Source organism: Tursiops truncatus, chromosome 18 (genome assembly GCF_011762595.2).
Source record: "Tursiops truncatus isolate mTurTru1 chromosome 18, mTurTru1.mat.Y, whole genome shotgun sequence".
Classification (NCBI taxonomy): Eukaryota; Metazoa; Chordata; class Mammalia; order Artiodactyla; family Delphinidae; genus Tursiops; species Tursiops truncatus.
The window spans coordinates 67,137,714-67,162,868 of NC_047051.1; the positions used below are offsets into that span (position 1 = coordinate 67,137,714).

The 25,155-nt window shown below is 39.5% G+C and overlaps 1 protein-coding gene across 2 annotated transcripts in view; it reads left to right on the plus strand.

Annotated features, from left to right (window-relative positions):
* Nucleotides 1-6,386: 6,386 nt before the first annotated feature.
* Nucleotides 6,387-25,155, plus strand: part of TM9SF2 (transmembrane 9 superfamily member 2) — a 57,665-nt gene continuing 38,896 nt past the window's right edge. Inside the window, exons 1-3 of one of the 2 annotated variants that reach the window (XM_073795377.1) lie at nucleotides 6,387-6,730; nucleotides 20,309-20,376; nucleotides 22,427-22,520. In XM_073795377.1, coding sequence (XP_073651478.1) covers nucleotides 6,566-6,730; nucleotides 20,309-20,376; nucleotides 22,427-22,520 — 327 coding nt within the window. In that variant the 5' untranslated portion in view covers nucleotides 6,387-6,565. The remainder of the gene's footprint in view (nucleotides 6,731-20,308; nucleotides 20,377-22,426; nucleotides 22,521-25,155) is intronic. The other variant, XM_019920922.3, reaches the window with a different exon arrangement.

The window sequence follows — 25,155 nt, forward strand, 5'->3', positions numbered from 1 at the left end:
TGTAAGAAACTGCCACTGTTTTCCATAGTGGCTGTATCATTTTGCATTCCCAACAGCAATATATGAGGTTTCCAGATGTTCTACATCCCTGTCACCGGTTGGTATTACCAGTGAATTTAATTTTAGCCATTCTGATAGGTGCTAGTGGTATCTCATCATGGTTTTAATTTGCATTTTCCTATTGGATACTGATGTTGATCGCATGTGCTTATTTGCAAGCCACACACCCTCTTTGATAAAGTGTCTGTTCAAGCCTTTCATCATTTTTTAATTGGGTTGTTTGTTTTCTTCCTGTTGAGTTTGGAGAGTTCTTTATATTGAAATCAAGTCCTTTATTGGCCAGGTGATTTACAAATATTTTCGCCCAGTCGATAGCCTGTCTTTTCATTCTGTTAACAGTGTGTATATATTTTCTAAAAACAAAACTGAAATCAGAAGGTGCATGCTGTTTTATAATATACTTTTTTCATTTAGCAATGTATCTTAAACATCTTTCCATGTTATTACTTCTTCTCAATATAACTTTTATGGCTGTACAGTATTGCCTTGCATGGGTGTACTACTGTAATTTATTTAACAAACTCTTCTGTTGAACATTTAGGTTGTTTTTAAATTTTTTACTTTTAAAAACATTACACTGGTGAACATACTTAGAGCTAAATCTTTTCACATTCTAAGTATTTCTCTAGGACAGATCCTGAGAAGCAGAATTGTTCTTTCATATTATATACATTTTAAAGGCTTTAAAAAAATACACAATGCAAACTGTCCTCCAAAAAGGATATTTAAGTCTCATGATCAGATATGAAATCACATGGGGCACTATCATTGCTTTTTAACTTTGCTTCCTTGGTAGCTTAAAAAGAAAGTATGTCTTTTTTCTAATATGTTATTCTTTCATTACAAATAATGCTGAATATTTATTTAAATGCTTTTTGCTGTTTGTATATCTTTGTGTGTGAAGTGTCTCTTCATGTATACTTTTATATAGGGGTAGTTCATCTTTTTCTTATTATTCTATAATAACTATATTTTATTGCAAATGTTTTCCCCTGGTTTTATTTCAATGTACCTTAATTGTGCAGGCCCCTTTTGAGTCCTTGTTCAAATCCTTGTAAATCAAAGATCCATCAGTGTTAAGGTCACTGGATTTGGCAAATAAAAACAAACAACAAATAGTTTTTAAATAAATATGCTCCAGATAGACATGGGACATATGTACTTATACTAAAAACTATCTGAAGTGTAAAGGTAACTGGGCACCCTGTATCTTACCTGCAACCCTAGCTAAGAGTCAAAACTGCATGGAACATGGCTGAATTGCATGTTGGATTCTAAAGTCAGCACAATTGGCAAAAATTGTATAAGGCTGAAACTGCCTTTAAAAGTCCTTTAAGTAGCTTTCAAAGTTCAGAATGCATGGAGAATTGCCTTCTACCTTATATGGTAATTCTTATGCTCCATGACATTAAGAACCTCTCAGGAATAGGAGAAAAGTCCCTGGGCGGATGGCTGGTCATTAAAACCATTTCCCTCTTGTGTCAGTAGGTATGGGGAGGAAAAAGGGGAGGATGTTAAAGTGTTCCTGTCTGCCTACAGGCTTTTTCTGTTTTGTATCAGTCTTCTAAAATGTTTAAACAAGTGGTTATTGGTAGTTGTGGTGGTTCAACAAGATTCAATAGTGAGGTTCATCCCACATGGGTATTATGTTCTAAAGTTAGTGCTCAAGGAAACATGACCACACTGTGACTCCATTGAATTGTTTTTATACAGTTACCCTTCAATCCACACTCCCCAACTCCCTCAGTCCACATTTTATTTTCAGTAAACATTCTAACCCCAAGTTACTCAAATATTTTTCTTGTGGGGGAACTTGTATATTTTGGATCATTCAGCAGCTACTTAAGAGTAATCATGGTGACAGGCCTCATATGGTTTGTTGGGCAATCATGTCCTATTTCCTGCACGCTTTCTCTTCATTTCCCTTTCTGGACATTTTTTTCTGAAAACTTTGTCCAACATTTTATTTTAGGGAACTATATACCTAGTGATACTCAGAAGTTTCAAATCAATCATTAGTCAGGAGTCCAAAGCAAAATGAACAGAATGATGTATTTATTTCTCTCAAACACAATTCACAAATGACATTCAAATCTCATTTATTTCTAGCATATTTAAAACATTCCGATGAAATAAAAAAATTGTAATCCTTGCCAAAGTTCATTTTAATAGGATTTGACCTGTAGTAAAAGACATTGTCATATTGTCTCCTGTTCTCTTCATTTATATGTATATCTATAATATATATTCAACATATTTCCATTAATACGTGTATAAAAATGTTCACTCAGGTTGTTTCACATATTAGATATATTGCTTTCATTGGTTAATACTGTCTAAATACGCTGAACTTCTTTAATGCCAATTTCCAAATCCAACACGGTATAAAAGAATTACATGGCCCTTCTCATATTGCTATGGTTTCTGTAAAATCTTATTCACTTTTTTTTTTTTTTTTTTTTTTGCGGTACGCGGGCCTCTCACTGTTGTGGCCTCTCCCGTTGCGGAGCACAGGCTCCGGACTCGCAGGCTCAGCGGCCATGGCTCCCAGCTGCTCCGCGGCATGTGGGATCTTCCCGGACCGGGGCACGAACCCGTTACTGGGAGAAAGGGAGCGTCACACTCAAGGGCAGGATGGAAGCAAAACTTCATTTCTTCCTAGTTTGGAACTAGAATCCCCACTCAGCCTTTCTGCGTGGCAGCACCCAGGGTAAAAGCGCCCACAGGGAAGGGATTCCATTTTGCCGCCTGGCTGAGGAGCGCAGCGATTTTCCCACGCCAGTCCCGGGATACCTGGCAGACAGCGACGCCAGGTAACCGAGCGAACGCGGGGCCAGGCCGGATCCGGAAGTAAAGAGTTCGCTCCGCCCCGAGGCCGAGCCCCGCCCTGAGGCCCCTCCCACTAGGCCCGGCCTTGCGGGATGACGTGTCTGAACTCTGGAGGCGGAAGCGGGGAAGAGGTCGCCGGGGTAGGAGCTGGCGAGGTGCGGCTGGTTGGCCGTGCGCACGCGTGATTCGCGCAATGGGCGGACCGGATTGCGGTTGGAGTCCGGTGACCATTTTTATTGAGGAAGACTCCACTTCTCCGGGTTTTTGCTGATGCTGAGCTCGGCCGATAGGGGCGGCGGCTTGGTTTGGAAGGAAGAAGCTTAGGGACCACCCGCCCTTAGACATCCCCACTGCAGCGGGCTTGGTCTCAATGAGTGGCCGTTTGACTGCAGGCAGTCAGTCCCCCTTCTTTCCTCTGTGAATAGAGGCGGTTAAACGTGTGTGGAAAACCTCAGGTTTACTTCGGCGGTGAAGTCCGCGATTCTAAATTCAGATCTAGAATTTATGGGGTCCGGCCAGTACCAGTCCTGTAGTGCTTTGCGGTTACTTGCCCTTCCTTTATGTGCTAGACGCTGCTCTAGGCTTGGGGTTATAGAGACGAGGTCCTTACTCCCATGGGGGTTTACGTGTAAACAGGGAGTGAGACAGTAAACAAATAACCACGTTAAATCCAGGTAGTGATAAGTACTGTGGGGTGCCAGGGTTAAGCAGAAGAGTGGAATTGAGGGATTTAAAGATTTTATGAGATCGCTGTTGTCAAGAGTGGAACCTGAGAGGCTATAGCAGAAAGTACTAGTGCAAGAGAACTAAGATTTTGGCTTGGACTAGGGGGTAGTTGTGGACATGGAAAGTATTGAAAGGATTTAGTCTAGTTTAGCGGCCCAGCGAGCACAACTTGTTGAAGGACTGTATGTGGGGAGTGAGGGAAAGAGAAATTTAGGTTACCTCCCAGGTTTTTGGCCTGAGAAGCAGGTGGGCAGCGGTGCCCATTTTCTGCTTTGTGGAACACTGGAGGAGGAAAAGGTTGGGATGGGAGCGGTGAGATAGTGAAGATAAGTATTTAGTGGCACCAGGTAACTAGAAGATAGCGAACAAAAAATGTTGTCTTGCCCCTTTCCTTTCTAAATGGAGAGACCATTGCTTCCTCTTATTATGTTGGAAATCTCTATGACTTCGAGTATAGGCATATTATAAATTCTTTTCCCTGGCCCAAGTAAGTTCAACAAATATGCTAGTTGATTTGCTCGAGGGAGAAGTGACCTAGACACGATCCCACTGCTCAGGCCCCCCTCACCTGCCTACCCACCCTCACCCCCGTTTGGGTTATAAAAATGGCTGCCTTTCCTCTGCCCAGCACTTAATGTACATCCCCCCCCCACACACACCTTAAACTTCACAACAAACTAAAGAAGATGGACATCCTTTTCTCTCTACTTCCCAGTTCTCCCCTATTATCTGGGACTTGGTGTATTAACTTGCTCAAGACCCACATAACTAGATAGTAGTGTTCCAAAGCTGGAGTTCATAGTGCAAACTACCTTTGCAAGGAGGAATTCCTTCATTGTTCTGGTTACGCCACAGTATAGAACAGTGGGTCTTAGCCTTTTTTTTGCAGGGTCATAGATTCCTTTGAAAACTTAATAAATGTTATAAACTTTCCAGGGGTAAAAATGTGCACATCCCCACAAGAATTTAGATAGGATTGCACGGGTCTCCACATTTTTCTGAATTGTCCACTTAGCAAACTTGCCAATTCTTTTTTTTAAAATAACTTTATGAAAGTTTAGTTTTATTTATTTATTAAATTTATTTATTCTTGGCTGCATTGGGTCTTCGTTGCTGCACGCGGGCTTTCTCTAGTTGTGGCGAGCGGGGGCTAGTCTTCGTTGCGGCGCGCAGGCTTCTCATTGTGGTGGCTTCTCTTGTGGCCGAGCACAGGCTCTAGGCTAGCGGGCTTCAGTAGTTATGGCTCGCGGTCTCTAGAGCACAGGCTCAGTAGTTGTGGTGCTCCGGCTTAGTTGCTCTGCGGCATGTGGGATCTTCCCGGACCGGGGATCGAACCCCGTGTCCCCTGCACTGGCAAGCAGATTCTTAACTACTGCACCACCAAGGAAGTCCTGACTTGCCAATTCTTGAATTCTGAGCGGGAGGTAGTTCTGGGTTATGATTCCTTGCTTATGTACTCTAAGTTGGTGTCCTCTCTGCAGATTCGATTGAACTCTAAAGCTCAGAGGAATTGACTTTATAAAGACTGTTGCCCACCAGTCCAGTTCTACAAGGATCAAGCTATTCGCTACTGCAGTCGTGCATCAACAGTGCACCCTGAGGGGAATTCAGGATGGAGGAAAAAACAGGAATGTTCTGTGCTTTATATAGTGGCCCTGGATAAAGATGCATATCTAAGGAATAATTTCAGTGAACTCAGATTCTTGCATCTTCTCATACATACAAAAGCACTAAAACCTTTAACTTGAGATGTCTGTTCTCTGTGTTTAGCAGTAACCTTTTGATGTTGGCCTACCTGTTTTTTTCCAGCCAAAAAACTCCTATATATCCTGGCTCCTCCCTTACCTCTTCAGAACAGTTCCTCAGAGCTATCTGAGAGGTGGTCTCCTGTGCTATGGTCCTCAGTAAAGTCCCTGAATAAAATTTAACTCACATCTTTTATGTTGTGTGTTTTCCTTTGTCACGAAAAGCAAGTTTCTCCTTGAAAAATACTCAAAACGCACCACACAAACACACACAAGTACGTCTGTGCATATACAAACGGACATCGCATCACTTCAATAGGAAAAGTGACAGAAACTTGCCCAGGGATGATCATACCAGATTTCTATTTTGCTGGAACTACATTTCTCACTGGGCTCTCAGGTGTGCTCCTGTCTTCCTTTGCAAAGAAATGTCAATACTCCCTTCTCCTATTTGTCTACTCCCATTTTTCCCCTCACCTCATTTCCACTCACCTCTTTAAAGAGATCTTGTTTAGTCTATGCAAACAATCACTGTCCCACGCAAGAATGAGCCACCGCATCCAATGCTGGGAACCTGTCCGTGCACACACCTCTGAGTAGCTGTCTATTTGAAGATTTGTGACTAGTTCCTCCCCATTGGTTTCCTTATCCTGCACTCAACCGTCTCCCAAACTTCTTCCCTCCACCAACTCAGCGTTCATCAGCAAGTACTTTTTGGAGCACCACCTCTGTAATAGGGGCTGGTGTGCCTTGGGCACTGTAGTGAGGAAACCGGGGAAAACCGGGGCAAGGCAGCAAGCACGGGGCGCTGGGCAAGTGAGACGCTCCACGACGCCCCAAGGGGGCTCTAGATCGGAATTTGGAACAGGAACGGGAGGGCTGGACCCTCTCCCGCGGCAAACACCCCAGCCGACCAGCTGAAAACCTGGCAAGTGGATTTCCTCCACTCTCCCTCCCGGAAACTCCTCAGGGCGCTTGCAGCCGCTCTCACTGAGCATGTGCAGGCGGCGCTGCGCATGCTCCGTCGAGGTCCGCTTCGGTGTCTGTTGCGGAACCCGCGGTGTCTCCTAGCGCAACCGGAACTATCCGTGGCGGGGCCGGCCTGCCTCAGCTCCGGCGGACTGGTAGTCGTCGCCGAGCCTTCCCGTCCCTCCTTCCCTCTTCACACCCCGCGGCTCTGCTGCCGTTCCCCCGAAACAGCCGTTATGAGCGCGAGGCTGCCGGCGTCGTCTCCACCTCGGTGGCAGTTGCTGCTGTCGCTGCTCCTGCTGGGGGCGGCCCCGGGCCCGCGTCGGAGCGCAGCCTTCTACTTGCCCGGCCTGGCGCCAGTCAACTTCTGCGAGGAAGAAAAAAAGAGCGACGAGTGCAAGGTGGGTGCGGCCTGGCGGACCCCCCGGTGCACAGTCGGAGGAGGAAGCCTCCCTCTGCCGGGGGGGGGCAGCCGGCGTCTCAGGGGAAGGGGGCGTAGCAGTGGGTGCGGTCGGGTGTCCCCAGAAGCGCGTGGGGTTGGCCGCGCTGTGGGGCGCAGGCTCTGGAACGGCCTCCGTACCGGCGTAGATTCTGGCGAATTCGGCGGGCCAGGTAGCACGAGCAGGTGGGTTCAGTTTTCCCGGAACAGGGACTGTGTGTGTATGGCGCTCGCTTGGCGTTGGAGGCGTGCAGGTCAGCGAGCGTTCCACGGGCGAGTGTCCGCTCACAGCCCCGTGTCCCGCCTCCACGGAAGGGGACGGCCAGGTCTTCCAGTAACTTGTAATTTCATTGCTTCTCGTTTTCTACTTTTCTGGAACCCTGATTGGTTATGAGGACTTGTTCTTTCTAGGACTTGGGTGTTTTTACCTCACGGTTAGCAGTCGCTTCCTTGTTTGTGGGATTTAACACCCAGAACCGCGTAAACTGCATTAATAAGGAGTTGCTGTGATGGTTGAGACAGTTAATGTCTACCATTTAAGTGTAAAAAAAGAAATTTAATATGCAAAAAATATGTAAGATCCCACTAGTTTCTCCGAGATTGTTTTAAACACTTAAAAGGAGCAGACAACAGGAGAAACCGGCGTTTTCTTCCTAGGGCAGATCTTGGAAACTTTGATCTCTTACCACCTTAAACTCAAGGTTTTCAGTTTAACCACTAGTAAAAGAGACGTAGGTAGAGTAACCTGCTTTTAGGTTATTAGGTAGAGGGCAGGAAAGTATACATACACAGTTATTTTAGGTTGCTAAAACTTACCCTTTGGGGTGCAAGAAACTCTTTGAAACCGTTAATACTTTTAACAGTTAGGATAATCGTTCAGCAAACTTTTACAATCTATAAGTAGGTTTATTTACTAAGCTTGGTTTTTTTAAGCTGGTGTTTATTTTATTACTGCTAGCTTTACAATAGTTGTGAATTTTGAGCTTATTTTAGGGCACTAAAGAAGCTATTAAACTTTTCATGGCATTTTACAGTTTCTGTTTAAAAACTTGGATTTCTAAAAATGTCTAAGGATCTTTCAGGTGTACTCACATCAACAGTTAGTGCTTGAATACTGTAACTCATACGTTGCAGTGCAAGAAATTTTCGCTCTTTGAGAGTTCTGACTGAAAGAAAATAGTGCTTCCAAGTGGAAGAGAGAGCTAGTCTCACAAGCACACAGGTTTTTCCATTAAATATTTTAGTAATCAGCCTTTAAAGCTTAGTATTTGGTCTTTAAATTTAAATTTAACAGCAATCGTATATTGTCTAACTAGTGCCTTAGACACAAAAAAGATATTCCTGTCTCCTAGGAACCTCAAAGATCATAAGCTTATGACAGATTATCAAAATCTGATATGTTATAATAGATGGCTGTCCAAAGTGCACTAAAACACAAATGAGGAAACATCTGCGGATTGGAGTCTTCAGGGAAAGCTACAGAGAGGAAGTGACATTTGAGATGGACTTCAGACATGAGTATGAGTGAAATTTACAGGTGGTCTGCTAGTTAGATAATTTTGTTTCCTCAACAGGTCCTTCTTTAGGTAGTTCCTTTTAGTTAACTTTTGATTAATTTCAGGGAGTCCTTTTGGATTTTTAGTTTTTACAAGTATAGGGATGAAACAGGCAAGACAGATCATTTTTCTGAAGTGTTTGGATTTCATCTTTGTTGCCAGCTGCTTTCACATCTTGGTCAGTGGAAACAGATCTTAGACCAGTAGAAAGAGGCACTTTTAGCAGTTTTCCCCTAGAATTTGACTAACTGGTGTAGGGAATTTGAAGTACACTTTAATATTTCTTCTCTTTGCTTCTCAAAGGAGAAAAACAGTAAACAGTTTAAATTTTCATTACTTCAATCAGGGTATTAATATTTTTTTTCTCATCCATTCCATATTTGTTAAGGAAGACAGTCTTGTCTACACTGTCAGAAAAGTTGAAAGGACTTATTTTAAAAATTGGAAGTGGGAGTTGTGAAATGGGAATAATTATTTCCAGAGATGCTTTTAGGTTAGGGAATCAGGAGTTGGATGAATTGGGTAGGTCATTGATACTATTTCTATCAGTTTTTCCATCTGTAAGATAGAGATAATCATATTTGCTTACTATATATTCCCCTTGAAAGATATTTTGCCCTTCCTGGAGGGAAAGTACAATATTTATTGTTGCAATATTATACAATATTCATAAGTGTAAAGATGAACCAAGTTTATTTTCAGCATAAGTGTAATTTATGGAGTATAGTCTTTACATATCCTGTGAAGTCCATGTCCTGTATTTAGCTCACCATGTATATTGAGAGACAATCAAAAGAACCCTGAGGATTTGGTCATTTTCTCCTCTCAAAATTATTTTATGTTCAATTTACTGGCATAGAAACAGTAGTCCAGTGAACATACAGTCATATTCATATTCCTTTAACTTCTGATTTATGATCTTCATTAGCCTTAATAAACAGTGTGACTGTGTTCTGTGCCTTTTTTTCTTTAGCTTGCTGTCATTACAGGTACATTTGAATATCAACATAGTGCACATTTTCATTGGCTATACAGTATTTCATTGTAGTATTACAATACTATGGTTTGCTGAGCTGTTTCTTGCTTGTAGGGCATCTAGATTGGTCCCGATTTTTCTATATTGTAAATAACTTTGCTAGAATGTATTTAGCAGGAATTCATTGCATATTCACAAATTACTAGGTCAAAGGCAAGAAGCAATTTTATAGCTCTATTTAATACCACCAGGTTTCTTTGAAGAAAGGTAGGTTTGATTTACAATGCCATTAGCTGAATGATTCCATGTGTCTTCACAGTATTTTATAGTTTTTATTTATCAAGTTAATAGCTATGTGATGGTACCTAAACATTTTTTAATGCTGCATTGCTTTTGAGGTTTCTCTGTCTTTCAATTCTCTTATTTGTCTTATTTTGTTAGTTTTTCAAACCACAGTATTAAAGAATTGAACCATGGTATTCCTTTCTGCTAGCATTTTCGTTTCTTAAGCTCAGGGGATAATATGTTGACTGCAGTAAGTAGAGTAAGCCTTGGTCAGAAGTGAATAGCTAAATGTGAAGTTACCTTTAGATTGAGTCTTAAGTGTGCTAAGTGGCATTCTAATGGCTGATAACTGAAGATTAGTGAGCAGTTCACCCTTGCTACTTTTAACTTTCAAGCAATTATGTAATGGCTTGTCAACATGAACAACTAACTATAGAAAACATTTGCCACTTTTTTACTGTTTGATGATGTGTGTGCATGGACAGATCATGTTCTTAGATGAAAGAGTAAGATTTTCTTTCCTGTCCAGTAAGGAAAATGACCAAATATACCCCCCTGGTGTTTAAAAAAAAAAAAAGTTTAAATGGATTAGTTTAACAACTTTTTTATAAAAAAGAAAATCAGAATCACACTTTTAAATTTCCTTCATCAGTAGTTACTTTTAGAAGCTTTTAACAAATTCTGTGTCTATTATTTTGGGAGCAGTTGCCTATAAATATGGAATTAGTCAAATTTAAGAAAACGGTTCTAAATGTTGCTCTGAACAAACACAAGAATGAATGTATTATTTACCTGTTTTAACTTGACCATAGAGATTTTGAAGATTTTGAAATATTTAAAGAAAAAATATAATTTACATGTGTACCTAACAATATAATTGGTATATATTTATCGATATTTAGTTTCATGTTTTCATAGTTTTTTGTTTGTTTGTTTGTTTTTTGCGGTAAGCGGGCCTCTCACTGTTGTGGCCAGGCGGACTCTCAACCACTGCGCCACCAGGGAAGCCCCATAGTTTTTTTCTGGAAGAAGAGCATTGATTCTTAGCTACTGGAAAGTAATCAGTGTGTGAGGGTTACTGATATTGTTTCAGGTATGAAATCTGGCATTGGAAAGAATGACTTTGGATAAATTCACGTTCCAACGATTGTTCTTTGTTCCTGTGAAAAAGTACATGGAACTGAGTTAGAAGGTTTGCATTCAGAAATTAAATTTTCGAATAAAACTATTTTAAAACTGTGATCGTTCATTATAGTGGATGTGAGAGCTAGGATTAGGAAAGCAAGCGTTGTTGATACAGATAAAATACTGTCCTACTGCTCTCTACAAAGGGAAGCCCTTTTCAAGAGGTGTGTTCTTGAACATCTGAAACAAAACCACAGACAGGTGCTCCACATGCAGACACACCTAAGTTCTAGAAACTGGTTTGAGCTCAGTCAGCCTTAGAGCCCAGTTCCCCAAACCCCTACTTCTATTCTTCCTTGCAGTTTTCTATTGCAGTGTCCTCGTAGTAAATGTTGTACTGTAGTTAATTGTAGCTACCTAAATATACGCACTCTACAAAGCCATTGGCTATTGCCATGAAAATTAACTAAGTGTTGATGAAAGGCTTTGTAAGAAATTTGTGAAATATATTTTTCTTTGTTCTTCTTACTCTCACCTTTCATACCTATTTAGTGCCCTTTGCTAATAACAGTGATAGAAACTACAATTTGTGTACTTTACGTGTGCCAGTTATATATTAATCTTAGTTAATCCTCCAACAATCCTGTGGTTTTTAGATGGGGAAACTGAAGCTGGGTAGGATGCAGTACCCTCTCAAGCAAACATACCTCATAAGTAGCGAAGCTAAGATGCAACTCCAGGAGTGTCTGAGTCCGAAGTCTAGGCTTTTCACCACATTGGGGTACTCCTGGATCTTCTAGGCTGAGCGCCGTACCTCTTCTCCTGCCCTGTCCTGCAGATCCTGGGCTGCTTGTAATCCTGGACTTGCAGTTATTGCAGTTACAACAAAAAGCTCTTTACCTATGTCATCAGTTTTTAACCAGTCACATTTTATGTTTATTCCTTTCTTTGATACAGTTTAAAGTTGAAATTTTATTTTTTGATGGGAGGTGGAGGAAGAACCTTAATATCTAGGAGATCAGCTTCTGGGCATTGTTGGTCAGGTAACTCGAAGCTCATGAACATCCATTTGTGAGTTCCAGCATTTCTATTGGGATTTTAAAATTATATCTGAGCTAAGGTTTTCCTTCTTTGGACTTTTTCCCACTGTGGGCTTCTCCAATATTAAAGTAATGGAAGCTTCCATAGTTTTCCTTTTCTACGGCTGTACCTTGGTATCTCAGACACTTTTGTGACTAGTCACTTGCTTTGATCCTTGTACAAAGTCACATTTCTTCACTGAGATTTCTTTCTACCTTGAAAAACAGTTGTACGTGTCGGTTGGGACATACATGATGGCAGTTGTAAAAGCAGAATCAAAACAAAGGAACAAGGAAATGGGGGGAAATGCAGTACTATAGCATGGCATGCTTTGAAGTAATAAAATAGCGTGTAGTTGTGACCAAAGTTGGGATCAGAAGTAGAGTGGGCAGTTGGGGACTAGAAATAAAATTGTACATTTGGGAGGAGAAGGATTTAGAAGGGAGATGATAGAACTCTAAATTAATTAAAAGCATTTCCGTAAAAGGTTTCTTAGGGTGGTATTGTAATCATTCTTGTTTCGTCTATGTCTTGCTTTAGAATTTACAGTCTTGCTTTAGGATTAATCTGTACCTTTCTTAAAATGGTTAATGTCACAACTTTTCATGCTTGTAATAACTCATTTTGGGACAGTTGAAAGTGGGAATGTGAAGAAAGTAACCTTTAAGGCTCTTTTGAGTCATGTAAGTGATATCTTGGAGTTGGCTATCTCCAGAAGGAGATGCACGTAATTAACTCTTGGATGGGGAATAAAGAAGATGTTTAGAATGGAAAATGACCTTAAAGTTAATCAAATATTGCTCTCTTACAGCGATTGCTATTTTAATAAGAAAACTAAATCCCACTAGCTACCCTAGGAACACATAAATAGCTTTGCCACTTTTCCCTTTTACTTCCTTGAATGTGTGCCCTATCTCCGCATCTGGATTATAAATTCTTTGAAAGGCAGCCATTCATGGGTTTTATATTATTATGGCATTCACGGTTTCTAGTACAGGACATTATGGGCTTTGAATAAATGTGTTGATTGAATGAATTTCCCATGGTTTTTCAGGGTTTTTTGTTGTGAATCTTCCTGGGTTTTCACATATATTGCAAATTCTATTTCCCCCTATTTATTACTTCTTTTGAAGTCATCTTTCCTGCTTCTAACATCTCCCACACTAAACTTTACTCTTTAGTCTTTATTTCTTATTGCTTTGATTTGGCTTCTGTCACTTCATAATATGACTAAAGTCTACTCTCATCTTTAAAGCCTTTTCTTTTTCCAACTTTTAATTGTGACAATTTTCAAAATTCAAAAAAGTTGAAAGAATAGTATAATGATCACTGTATATCCACCTAGACCCTTAGAGCCAACAGTTGTTTATGTTTTCTTCTATTTGTTTTATCTGTGTGTATATTTATATTTTTTAGGGACGAATGTCATGTTTGTAACATACTTTTGCCCTTCATGAAACCACATAAACTCACTAGCAGTCTCATTTCCTTTCTTCTTTCTTGTTTTTAACATTTGTCCTACTGTCATATTACGAGGATCTCGTAATATTATTTTTATAATACTTATAATATTTTTGAAATTTTCCTCTTTCACTATAAGGGTCAATATTTAAAAGAGTGTTGTAAATGTAGCATATTTACAAATACATTGTAAATTGTTCTATTCTGTGTTAAATTTATCAGTTTAAATTTACAATTCTTAGCATGTTTTAAATGAGATAAATATTAAATTTTCAAATTCGCACAGTTTAAAAAAGGAAGAATGAATGAAAGTGCTACAGAAATAGCCAAAATGAACTGAATATCCAAGGTGTGTTTTGATTAGTTCACCAAGCGACGGAAAAAGGTCCACAATTTAGTGGTGATATCTATGATGGACCAACTTTCCTGTAAAAGTAAGTGTGGAAAAGTGTCAGAAGAGACTGGAAGGAAGAAAAGTGGAGGACTGAGAGCAGCAAAAATTAAAAGTGGTAGCAGCAGTTGAGTTTACTCACTTTTTTGAGCCAGCAGTCCAGTTTTTGAACTTATTTGTCTTAAAGTAGAGCAAGTAATCCCTAGCTTATAAGGTTACTATGAGAATTGTGCTTGATAATTATTATCTTCCCCTTCCCTAGACTGATAGCCAAGAAGGGAGTAATGAAGAGGCATAAACAGTAGATCAGAAGCCACTGTCCTTAGTGTCCTTTAATGGGAGGGAGGAAGGAGGGTCTCTCACAGAAACCCTCAAGGTTATCCTTATACTAATACATATTTGGATTGAGGAAGGTCCAGCTTCTCTAAAATAATAGGTAATAATAGCTATCTTTATCTAGCTTATAGTTAAACATTTAACTTATAGTTATTGTGTGCCAACTATAAACCAGCTTCTATATCGTTTCTGTTTTATTATTACGTCATTTATTCCTCACATTCAAAATTACTTGCCCATAAGCACATATTTATTAGCAATAGACCTAGGATTTGAAATGAACCCAGCAGTCTGACTCTGTTCTCCCTCCAAACTGAAGTTGTGTTCTCTGTTTATATGCTGTGTGTGTTAAAATTAGTTTTGTTTTTAGGTCAAAGATAATGTGAGAAGAATTGTTTTTGAATTTTGCTGTCAATATTTTGGAAAATTTTGTGGACAGACCTTGATAATTGTAGACATCCTTATAAATCACACAGGAAGGCTGAAACATGCTTCTTCAGTGACGTTAACATTTTTGTTACTAGGAGTAGAATTTGAAGCTACTTCACCAGATCAGGAAAAGTTGATAGATATGGTAAATTTAATGGGGAGTTGATAGTAGACAAAATGCCAAGTGTGAGAAGGATAAAAACTAATAATGTACAAATAAGAAAATAGGGAGGGAGGGTGTGTGGATCTTTGGGCTATAGACTGAAATGGAATAAGTGTAATAATCAGTTTAAATGATACTAAATTATATAATCAGAAGACTAGCATGGTGTCTAAAAGAGAAATTTTCCTGGCTTCTAGAGTTTGCTTCAGAGACTTAAAGTAGACTTAGAGGGAGCCAGTGAATTTGATGTCTAAAGTTTTGACAAGATTGTTTTTTAAAAAGGTTAAATTGGAATTTCAAGTGGTATGGGTTAGCTTAAGGGCGAGCGGAGGTAGGGAATAAACCATGGGGAATAGTAAAAATGGAGACAGACTTCCAGAAGTCCCTGAGGCTAATTTGGATCTTAAATTTAGCAAAAAGAATGAATGTGAAATGTTTTAATTAGCTAGTAGTATTAAACTCTTGTATCAACATAATATAAAGCCACTGGGAATATACTTCCAGAAGCTCTCTTAAAGTTATATGAGAGAACAAAAGGTAGTAAATTAATTTGGTCATGGACAAGTTAAAGTATATTTGAAGAAAAAGTTAACAATTATATATTTGAGGTGATGAACTTTAAACTATCAGTTACAGAACATTGGAAAGAGATGAAGAGTGTCATTGAAGAATTTATGCTTTTGGCCAAAAAGGCTAATGAAAAGTAACAATGTCATTCTATACATATATGAAGCTTTGATGTCTATACCTTGAATTCTGCCTGTAATTCTCAGTGCTATACCTTTTAAGAAAGATGTGAGAGTAGGGCAAGGTCCCGAGAAAAGCAGCTGGCATGATCAAGGAGATAGATGATTCAAAAGATTAAGACCTTTCCGTTTTGAAAGATTAAGACTCAAAGGAGAGATGAGAGAAGTCAGAAAATGAGAATACGGTTTTCCTTCAATCTTACAATCCTATAGCTAAGAGATGTACCATGAAACTTCAGAGAGAACATCATAGGCTAAGCAAGAATTCTTGCCTCATCCATTGGGTAGAAATGGAAGAAACTTTTACCCTAAATTTATATGCTCCTCAACAGTGTCCTAAAAAATTTTTTTAAATGGCATCAAATCTCTGAACCTTTTGCCCTGTTTTGGGTTTCCAAAGATATGAATTTAAAGAACATTGAAAAATACCTAGTAAACAGAGCTCAAGGATGAACTAGGAGTCCAGTCAAGCTTGCTGTCTGTTTTGTAGGGTCCTCAATCTAAGAACTGTGTTTACATTTTTAAGTGATTAGAAAAAAATTAGAAGAAGAAGAATATTTAGGGATGAGTGAAAATTACATGAAAATCAAATTTCAATCCCCATAAATAGTTTTATTGGGCTACAGCTGGGCTCATTCACTTATGTAATGTTTGTGGCTGCTTTTGTTCTACAACGGCAGAGACTGCTTGTCCAGCAAAGCCTAAAATATTTACTCTCTGGCCCTTTAAGAAAAAAATTTGCCAACCTCTGGGATAGACTAACATTCGAGTTATTTTTCCAAGTAAAGGGAAGATTGCAATGACCAGAGTAAAATATTAAGTATATGAAGAGGGTTTATAAAGGGTACTAAGCAGCATTTTATTCTTTTCCATTACTGTGCTGTCCCATATAGAAGCCATTAGACGCCTGTGACTATTTTTTTAAAATAAATTTATTTATTTTATTTATTTATTTTTGGCTGCATTGGGTCTTCGTTGCTGCGTGTGGGCTTTCTCTGGTTGTGGTGAGCAGGGACTACTCTTCCTGTGGTGTGTGGGCTTCTCACTGCGGTGGCTTCCCTTGTTGCGGACCACAGGCTCTAGGCTTGCAGGCTTCAGTAGTTGTGGCTCGTGGGCTGCTCAGTAGTTTTGGCACACGGGCTTAGTTGCTCCGTGGCAAGTGGGATCTTCCCGGAGCAGGGCTCGAACCCGTGTCCCCTGCATTGGCAGGCGGATTCTTAACCACTGTGCCACCAGGGAAGTCCTCCTGTGACTTTTTTTTTTTTTTTTTTTTGGTGGTACGCGGGCCTCTCACTGCTGTGGCCTCTCCCGTTGCGGAGCACAGGTTCCGGACGCGCAGGTTCAGCGGCCACGGCTCATGGGCCCAGCCGCTCCGCGGCATGTGGGATCTTCCCGGATCGGGGCACGAACCCGTATCCCCTGCATCGGCAGGCGGATTTGCAACCACTGTGCCACCAGGGAAGCCCCTGTGACTTTTTAAATGTAAAATTAAATAAAAATTTAAATTCAGATCTTCAGCCACACTGACCACGTTTCAAGTGACTAATGGCCCCGTGTGGCTAGTGGCTACTGTATTTGACAGAGCAGATAGAGTATTTTCATTGCTTGAAGTTCTACTGGACATTGCTGCATAATAGTAAATACTTACATAGTACTTTGTGACAGGCACTGTTCTCGACTCTTCTCAAAAACCAGTTGCAACAGGAATTATTATTACCTCCATTCTACAAATGAGAAAACCAAGGCACAGGGAAGTGAAGAAACTTCCCCAAGATCACACAGCTAGTAAATGTCAGAGCCAGGATTTAAACCCAGGCAGCCTAGCTTCAGAGTCTGTGTTCTTAATCTCTTTGTACTGAGAGTAAGGAATATGCTTAATTGTGGCACAAGGGAGTTGGCTTATGTGATGAAAATGTGGATCTGTGGATTTTGAGACTCAAAACATAGAAAGTTGTGTAGAGTATAATAGGTGCATTCCTCCCTAGAAAGAAATCTAAAGATGTGAACTGGATTAGCTTTTTAGGAACTTTCAGTCTTCATTAAGATACATTAAATAGGGCTTCCCTGGTGGCGCAGTGGTTGAGAGTCTGCCTGCCGATGCAGGGGACACGGGTTCGTGCCCTGGTCCGGGAAGATCCCACATGCCGCGGAGCGGCTGGGCCCGTGAGCCATGGCCGCTGAGCCTGCGCGTCCGGAGCCTGTGCTCCGCAACGGGAGAGGCCACACGGTGAGAGGCCCGCGTACCGCAAAAAAAAAAAAAAAAAAAAAAAAGATACATTAAATAGAGCGCTTGGATTCTGGTATATCTTCATAGCAGTGTTGACCCCTTATAATTAGTGAAAATTGTTTTGGCAGAGTAAGCTATCAACGGGGAATTTTGCCTTCACAACAGTTATATAAGTTTGTGATAATTACTCAAGCATTCTGTAAGCTTAAATATCATGTCCCATTATCTTCTTAGTCAGAAAGACCAGTGATATAGTCTTCAATATTTTGTACAAGGAGACACAGTTAAACTTTTTTTTGTGTTTGAGACAGTGTTACCATTGAGTTGTCATTTTATTTCAGTACGGTTTTAGGGGTTTTATGTGTGTTTTCAGTACCGTGTACAAAGGCTAATGCCTTCCATTGTATATCATGAATATTGGATGGACATTTTAGTGGATGAGCAGTGTAGTTTAGGCATTCCCTGTTCTGAATATCATTAAATTTATTTGGTTTCCTTTATTTAACAAATACATAGCACTTCATGTATTAGGCACTGTTTGACATACTTTATAAATGTTAACTCATTTAATCCTTATACCTCTGTGAGGTAGTTACTGTTATCCCCATTTTGCAGATAAAGAAACTGAAGCACCCATGAGGAAACTGAGATGCTAAATAATTTGACCAAGTGTAAGTGGTAGAGCTGGGATTTGAACCCAGGCAAACTGGCCCCAGAGGTCGTCTTTTGCCCACTGTGTTTTGCTGTTTTTCAAATGACAGTGTATTATTAGTTTTTGTACATTGAACATTTTGTCTCACTTTTGGGGTATTAACAGGTATAGAGGACTGCTGACAGCACTAGTAAATGAGATCAAAATGGCAAATGTGGCTTTATGCTCTTCCAGGTAGCCTCAGATCAGAGTCCAGAGGCAGCCATAGTGATCTAACCCTGTAAAATACAGGTAAACAGCTCCTATTTAATTGTTTTTGGTTAGTACCAAAAGTACTTCAGGGCACAGATTACTTACTGACATTTTCATCTGAAGAATTCTGTATTGAGTAGCAATGAGCCCCTATTGGGAGAGCGGGTACCTGGGTACAAGTTCCTTTGGAACTTCAAATATACGTTGAAGAAATCCTGGGAGCTTCAGTAGGAAGGTGTGGCTTTGAGTTAACCCATGTTTCCTAGGAAGTTGATACAGCTTTTCTCCCTCTCCTCTGTTGTTGAATTTGATTTGGTCTTTATGAATTTCTTCTCTGTTACTACCTTTGTAGTTAAGCATTCTCAAATTGATCAAAGCAGTCCTCCAGAATTAAACCGTGTTGTCATTGTCTGTCTCCTGTCTGCTTAAGAGCATGAGATTGTGTTTCTAGTACAATTGATCTAGAAATTTCTTACCTACCTGGCAACATTTCTTTTTTTTTAATGGTCCCATGGTGTTTAATAGCTAATTTACTATCAACAGGCATACTACAATATGTTTCTAGTCTTTTAATGAACAAGTCTGCAGTATACATTCTTATACATGATCTCTTGTGCACACATGATTTTATTCCTAGGAGATAAGTTCTCGTAAGTAGGATTGCTGGGTGGAAGAATGCATGTATTTTGCTTTCCGAAAGGCTGTAACCACTTCACATTTCAAAGAGCCACAGGTGATATAGCTTTTGAAAACTTTTAGCCAGAGTTTAGTGGTCTCATATTGAATTTAATCGCAGATGTGTCTCAAATTCATATCTCCAGATTTTTTTTCTGAATGCCATGACTGTTTATCCTTCTACACTTAGGTATCTCAAAGGCACTTCAAACAAAACATGTCTAAAGACAAACTCATGATCTCTCCCCTCAAACCTAATCCTCTTCCAATGTCCCTTTTGTTACTTGTCAAAATCAGAAAATTAAAGCATCTCTTGTCTTTAAACTTAGGGCGTGTGTTATCTTTACTCTCACATAAAACCAATCAGTCCTATCAAATTTATTTTCAGAATATTTCTTGGATGCATCCATTTCTCTTTTTCTTCTTCTTGACAGCATTCCTTGAATGCTGGGAGGATGTTTTGTGGTTTTTTTTAATTTATTTATTTATTTTTGGCTGCATTGGGTCTTCGTTGCTGCGCACGGGCTTTCTCTACTTGCGGCGAGCAGGGGCTACTCTTTGTTGCCGTGTGCAGGCTTCTCATTGTGGTGACTTCTCTTGCTGCGGAGCACGGGCTCTAGGCACTCGCGCTTCAGTAGTTGTGGCTTGCGGGCTCTAGAGCGCAGGCTCAGTAGTTGTGGCGCACAGTCTTAGTTGCTCCACGGCGTGTGGGATCTTCTTGGACCAGGGCTCGAACTCGTGTCCCCTGCATTGGCAGGCGGATTCTTAACCACTGCGCCACCAGGGAAGCCCCGAGAATGTTTTTTTAAAACTGTTTAAAAATAAAAATTATCTTTGTGCTGCAGAATGAAATACTGAATTTGAAAACCAGATTTTTAAAAGCAATCTATATTGATGTAGTGAGTGATACCTTATTTAATTTAAATACTTATTTAATGTTTTAGAAATTTTTAGAACTTAAAGCATTTAGAAACTATTGGAGACATTTGCAACTGAAAATTATTTTATTGTAATTTAAATGCATATAAATCTACTCAGTGAATGGATTTATAAGTAATTCTTTAAAGTGAGTTGGATATCATAAAATTTCTCATTTCAAAAGTCAAATTCCTTTTTAATGCTAGGCATGACCTAAGTTTTGGTCTCTAGTTGTTTATATTCTAATTCTGTGTTTCTTCATTTTCAGGCTGAAATAGAACTATTTGTGAACAGGCTTGACTCAGTGGAATCTGTTCTTCCTTATGAATATACAGCGTAAGTTTTTCAGCTTGGTTTTTGTATGAAATTTTATGACTCATCAGAATTTTGTACATTTAGAACTTTTACTTTCTCCACAGTTATGGATAAATTCATATGCATTTAAAAAATGTACAGGGCCTGAAAACATTTTTAAAAGGGGTATTGTTTATTTCTAAGGTAGGGTTAAAATGTGAAATGTGATCTGTTGATGTCACTTTGCAATGCAACAGAAGCACCAACGAAAACAATGAATTCCTTTTTTTACCTGACTGGACAAATAGCCATTTTGTTTTAATTTTTTTGATTATTAAAAAACCCACATAGTTTTCAACAAAATCCATATGTCCCACATAATCAGTCCCCAGAAATAACTGCTTTGTTGTCTGCCGCCTGCATTTTTTCTCTGCTTATTCTAACATACACAACCACATTTATACATTTTTTAAAAAATTTATTTATTTTTGGCTGTATTGGGTCTTCGTTGCTGTGTGTGGGCTTTCTCTAGTTGTAGCAAGCGGGGGCTACTCTTCGTTGCGGTGCGCGGGCTTCTCATTTCAGTGGCTTCTCTCATTGTGGAGCATGGGCGCTAGGCGCACGGGCTTCAGTAGTTGCAGCACGCGGGCTCAGTAGTTGTGGCTCATGAGCTTAGTTGCTCCGCGACATGTGGGATCTTCCCGGACCAGGGATCAAACCCGTGTCCCCTGCGTTGGCAGGCAGATTCTCAACCACTGTGCCACCGGGGAAGCCCCATTTTTGTTTTAAATGAAAGCAGGTTTATATATTTTATTTGCACCTTGTTTTTCTCACTGAATCTGTTTGGACATCTTTTCTATATTAATACACAGCTACCTCGGTCTTTTTAGTAGCTGTTTATTATCCCTTTGTAGAGATCATATAGAGTCTGTGTATGATTTGTTTCACTAATTCTCTATTTATGAGCATTTCATTATTTCCATTTTTTGATATTATAAAAAATGCTGCATAAATATCCTTTGTTCATTTGAGCACTATATTCCATATTGGGTATAAAATATGTTCCTAAATTTTAGTTGGCTTCTAAATTTCTCTGGTATCTAAGAGTTTTGAAAGAAAATATGTTTACTGTAGAAAACACACACAAAAAGTTTGGCTATCCTACAAGAATCCATGTGCCTAAACGTGTAAGAAGAGAATACAAATTTCATGAATGAATGGACCATAATTTATGTAACTTTGGAGACTTTTTCTAGTTTTTGTTTTGTTAAATAAACAAATCTCTCTCCTTAAATCTTTGTGGCTATTCTTGGGAAAACTCAGTGAATCTCTTATATCCAGTAGATGGAGAATCTTCATTTGGGGACTTCCCAGCCCCAGTTTTTTATCACCCAAGATTCATCTTCCTCTTAGGGATCTAACTGGTCTGTAGCCATCACTGTGCCGGTCTCAACCATAGTGACCATGGTGAGCACAGAACTGCCCTTTAATATTCTATAGCAAGGCTGAAATTAGGCTGTAACGTTCAAACAAAACTTTATGAAAACTTGGTTAGTAATACAAGGAAATTATAGCACAGAGAGAAGCTTACAGCTGCCTGGTTATGGCTTCTCCACAGCTCCATGTTCTCGGAGGGTCTGTCTAGCCTGCTTTTCATGTTGGCCAGTATATTGGGATGAGACAGAAACCCATGTAGTTGACACATCTTCTTGAAATGGCATTAAGTAAATATTTGAATTAGAAAGATAACAAAAGGAGGTGAGTTACGCAAAATTCCCTTGAAGACTAGGGTGTAAATAATTTTATCATTGAAATGAACAACAATAAATTATAATGTGTCAATTTTTTTAATTCTATAATTTCCATCTTAATAAAAGTATTATTTAAAAATCAAAGCATTCTAAGGCATAATTTTCAGGTGTTTTTTTTGTTTGTTTTGGGGAGATGTGGTACATGGAACTTGGAGTAGGAGTATATTTCTTATTCATCTACTTAGAGTGATCAGTACCTAATCTGTCCTCTAGGTTGGCTAGGGGTTTGATATCTCATTGCTTCCTTTTATGCTTAAAAACTTAAATATTCTTGCCCGCAGGTTTGATTTTTGCCAAGCATCAGAAGGAAAACGCCCATCTGAAAATCTAGGTCAGGTATTATTTGGAGAAAGAATTGAACCGTCACCATATAAGGTTTGTATTCAGTGTTATATAAAAGTTATTTAGTTGCATCTTTTTTCTTTTTTCTCCCCACCTTGTAGAAAAGCCTGTGATAACTTAGCTAAGAAGGAATTCATTTCTCTTTTACATCCCGGAAAAATTTCTTAAAGTCACAGTTTAGAAGTATCCCTCCCCTTCTCACGATATGTCTGTCATAAATAAGTTTGTTCAAAGGAACATTTCCTACAGTCAGTATTATATCAATAAATGATAAGGTGGTGGCCTAAAAGTGCTCAGACTCCCTGCCTCACCTTACAGAGGGACCTGGAACCTAGCTTTCAGTTATGAAGAGTTGTTCCAGTAACTTCATTTGGGAACAGAATCCCTAGAATTTCCCTATTAGCAGATAAAGCACTACTTCAGCTTTCCCATTGGGTTTTGGGGAAGCTAACCTTTCTGTTTTGATCAGTGGAAGTATATTTGGTACATCTTTGATACATTTTTAGGACATCAGTTGAACCAAGCTAAGCACAATATAAGATATTCTCTTCAGTATATGTACTTCATCATCCAAAATTATTCTGCCTTTTAAATCTGTTATCTTTTAAGCCTGTTATCCTTCTGAATTTCACAGTCCCCTGTTCATTTTATATCTGCTCTCCTGCTGCACAAAGAATAATGTATCTCTCTCTTTTAGAAAAATTAAACTAGTTTGTAATAATAATGTATCACCGTATACAAAACTAAATGATACAGACTATAAAAAGAAAAGGAAGTTTCTCTCCCCCCGCCGCCCTGTTCCACATCACAGTTTCTTGTTAATCTTTCGTGAAATTTTCCATGTACTTACAAGCATATATAAATAGAATTAAATGTGTGTGTTTATGTTTTAAAATATTATTCTGCACTGTGCATTTTTCTTTAACTCTCTGTGGGCATCTGTCCGTGTGGGCATACTCATTTCAGTGACTGTAACCTGACCCCAGCCTAACAGCTCCCTCTCTTGGTGTCACACCCGTCTCTTCTGTGACCCCATGATTAGCTGCCTTGCCTGCTTTCTCACTAAGCACCACCTTCTGTCTCCCTTGGCCCTTACTACGTTGAGCATCTGTCCAGCAAATCCCCCAAAAGCCTCGGTTAGTCCCATTAACCTCTTACTCCAGCACCGTATCTACACCGTGAAGCACTGGGGGAAGACATAATTGTACACCTTTAATTCACTACAGGTTCATAGTTTTCAACTGTAAGTATGTCCTCTTAAAATGTTTTAATTTGAGATTTTCTACCGTAAAGATGCCAGAGTTTGTTTTTTTTCCAAAGACAGTAGATTTGAAGACCTAATGAGATGAAGTCACTGGGAAAGAAGGAACTCAAAATATATGGACATGGGTGGTATTGAGTAGGGCAAGCATATTAATTGTATAATATTTCCCTGATGTGATATTTTAAAAGATTACTTTGGAAATTGTTGCATTCTTTTTATAGCAGAGGATGATTTTTCAGCATATTTATTAAATTGTATAACTACCTTAAAATACTCCTTTGGTCTCTCAGTCACATCTCTCTGTTTATTTATGCCTTGATCTTAAGAAATGATGGACGGCGGGAAGAGCATCAGTAACACCTTCAGTGAACTTGAGGGACAACAGGAGCCTCCAACAGTAAACAGCAAAATATGCAAATCCATAGAGAAGTTTTGTCCCTTTGGTGTAGACTTTAAAGGCAAATTACTTCTTCAGTAGGATTCTACTCAGGGTTCGTTTATTTTTATGTAAAGATTATGCCTTGCTTATGCAAAAGACCCTTCTTTTAGGCCTAGTGCTTTTTTTTTTTTTTTTTTGACTGCGTTGGATCTTTGTTGCTGTGCGCAGGCCTTCTCTAGTTGAGGTGAGCGGGGACTGCTCTTCCTTGCGGTGCGCGGGCTTCTCTTGTTGTGGAGCATAGGCTCTAGGCATGCAGGCTTCAGTAGTTGTGGCTCACGGGCTTAGTTGTTCTGCGGCATGTGGGATCTTCCCGGACCGGGGCTCGAACCCGTGTCCCCTGCATTGGCAGGCGGATTCTTAACCACTGTGCCACCAGGGAAGCCCAGGCCTAGTGCTTTTCAGATTTAATTTTGTCCTAGGAGTTGAGGTAAAATAGAAGAACAGAAGGAGTGTTTTAAAATGGAGAAAGAATGTGCACCTAACATTTTCCCGGAGTTTTCTAGAATTTTTTAGGATCAAGATTTGTGCTAAAACAAGTTCTTTAAGCCCCAAGCTTAAAGAAACAGAGCAAGCATTTCTTAAGATCAAGGCATAGGTTAACAGAAACATGGGACCAAGATATCAGATTTTTTTCCCCAAGGCAACCATAAATGTATTGATGTATTTTTCAGCATTGATTTCAGTATTGATTCTTTATCCTTTCTTTTCAAAGAATTTTGCCTTCTTTTAGATCTGCAGTAAAAATAATAGTAGCAACAAAACAAAACCCCAAATCTGCTTTGCCATTTTATCGATGACTTTTGTTGAGGTCAGGAAAAAAACTGCAAGATATCGTGTGCATTATGTGAAGCTGGAGCCACCTATCATAGGATCATAAAATCTCAAGTCTAACCACTCATATTCACTCATTCAGTCAGTTAACACAACTGCTGAATGTCTTTCACGTGCCTGGCACTGTGGTAGTT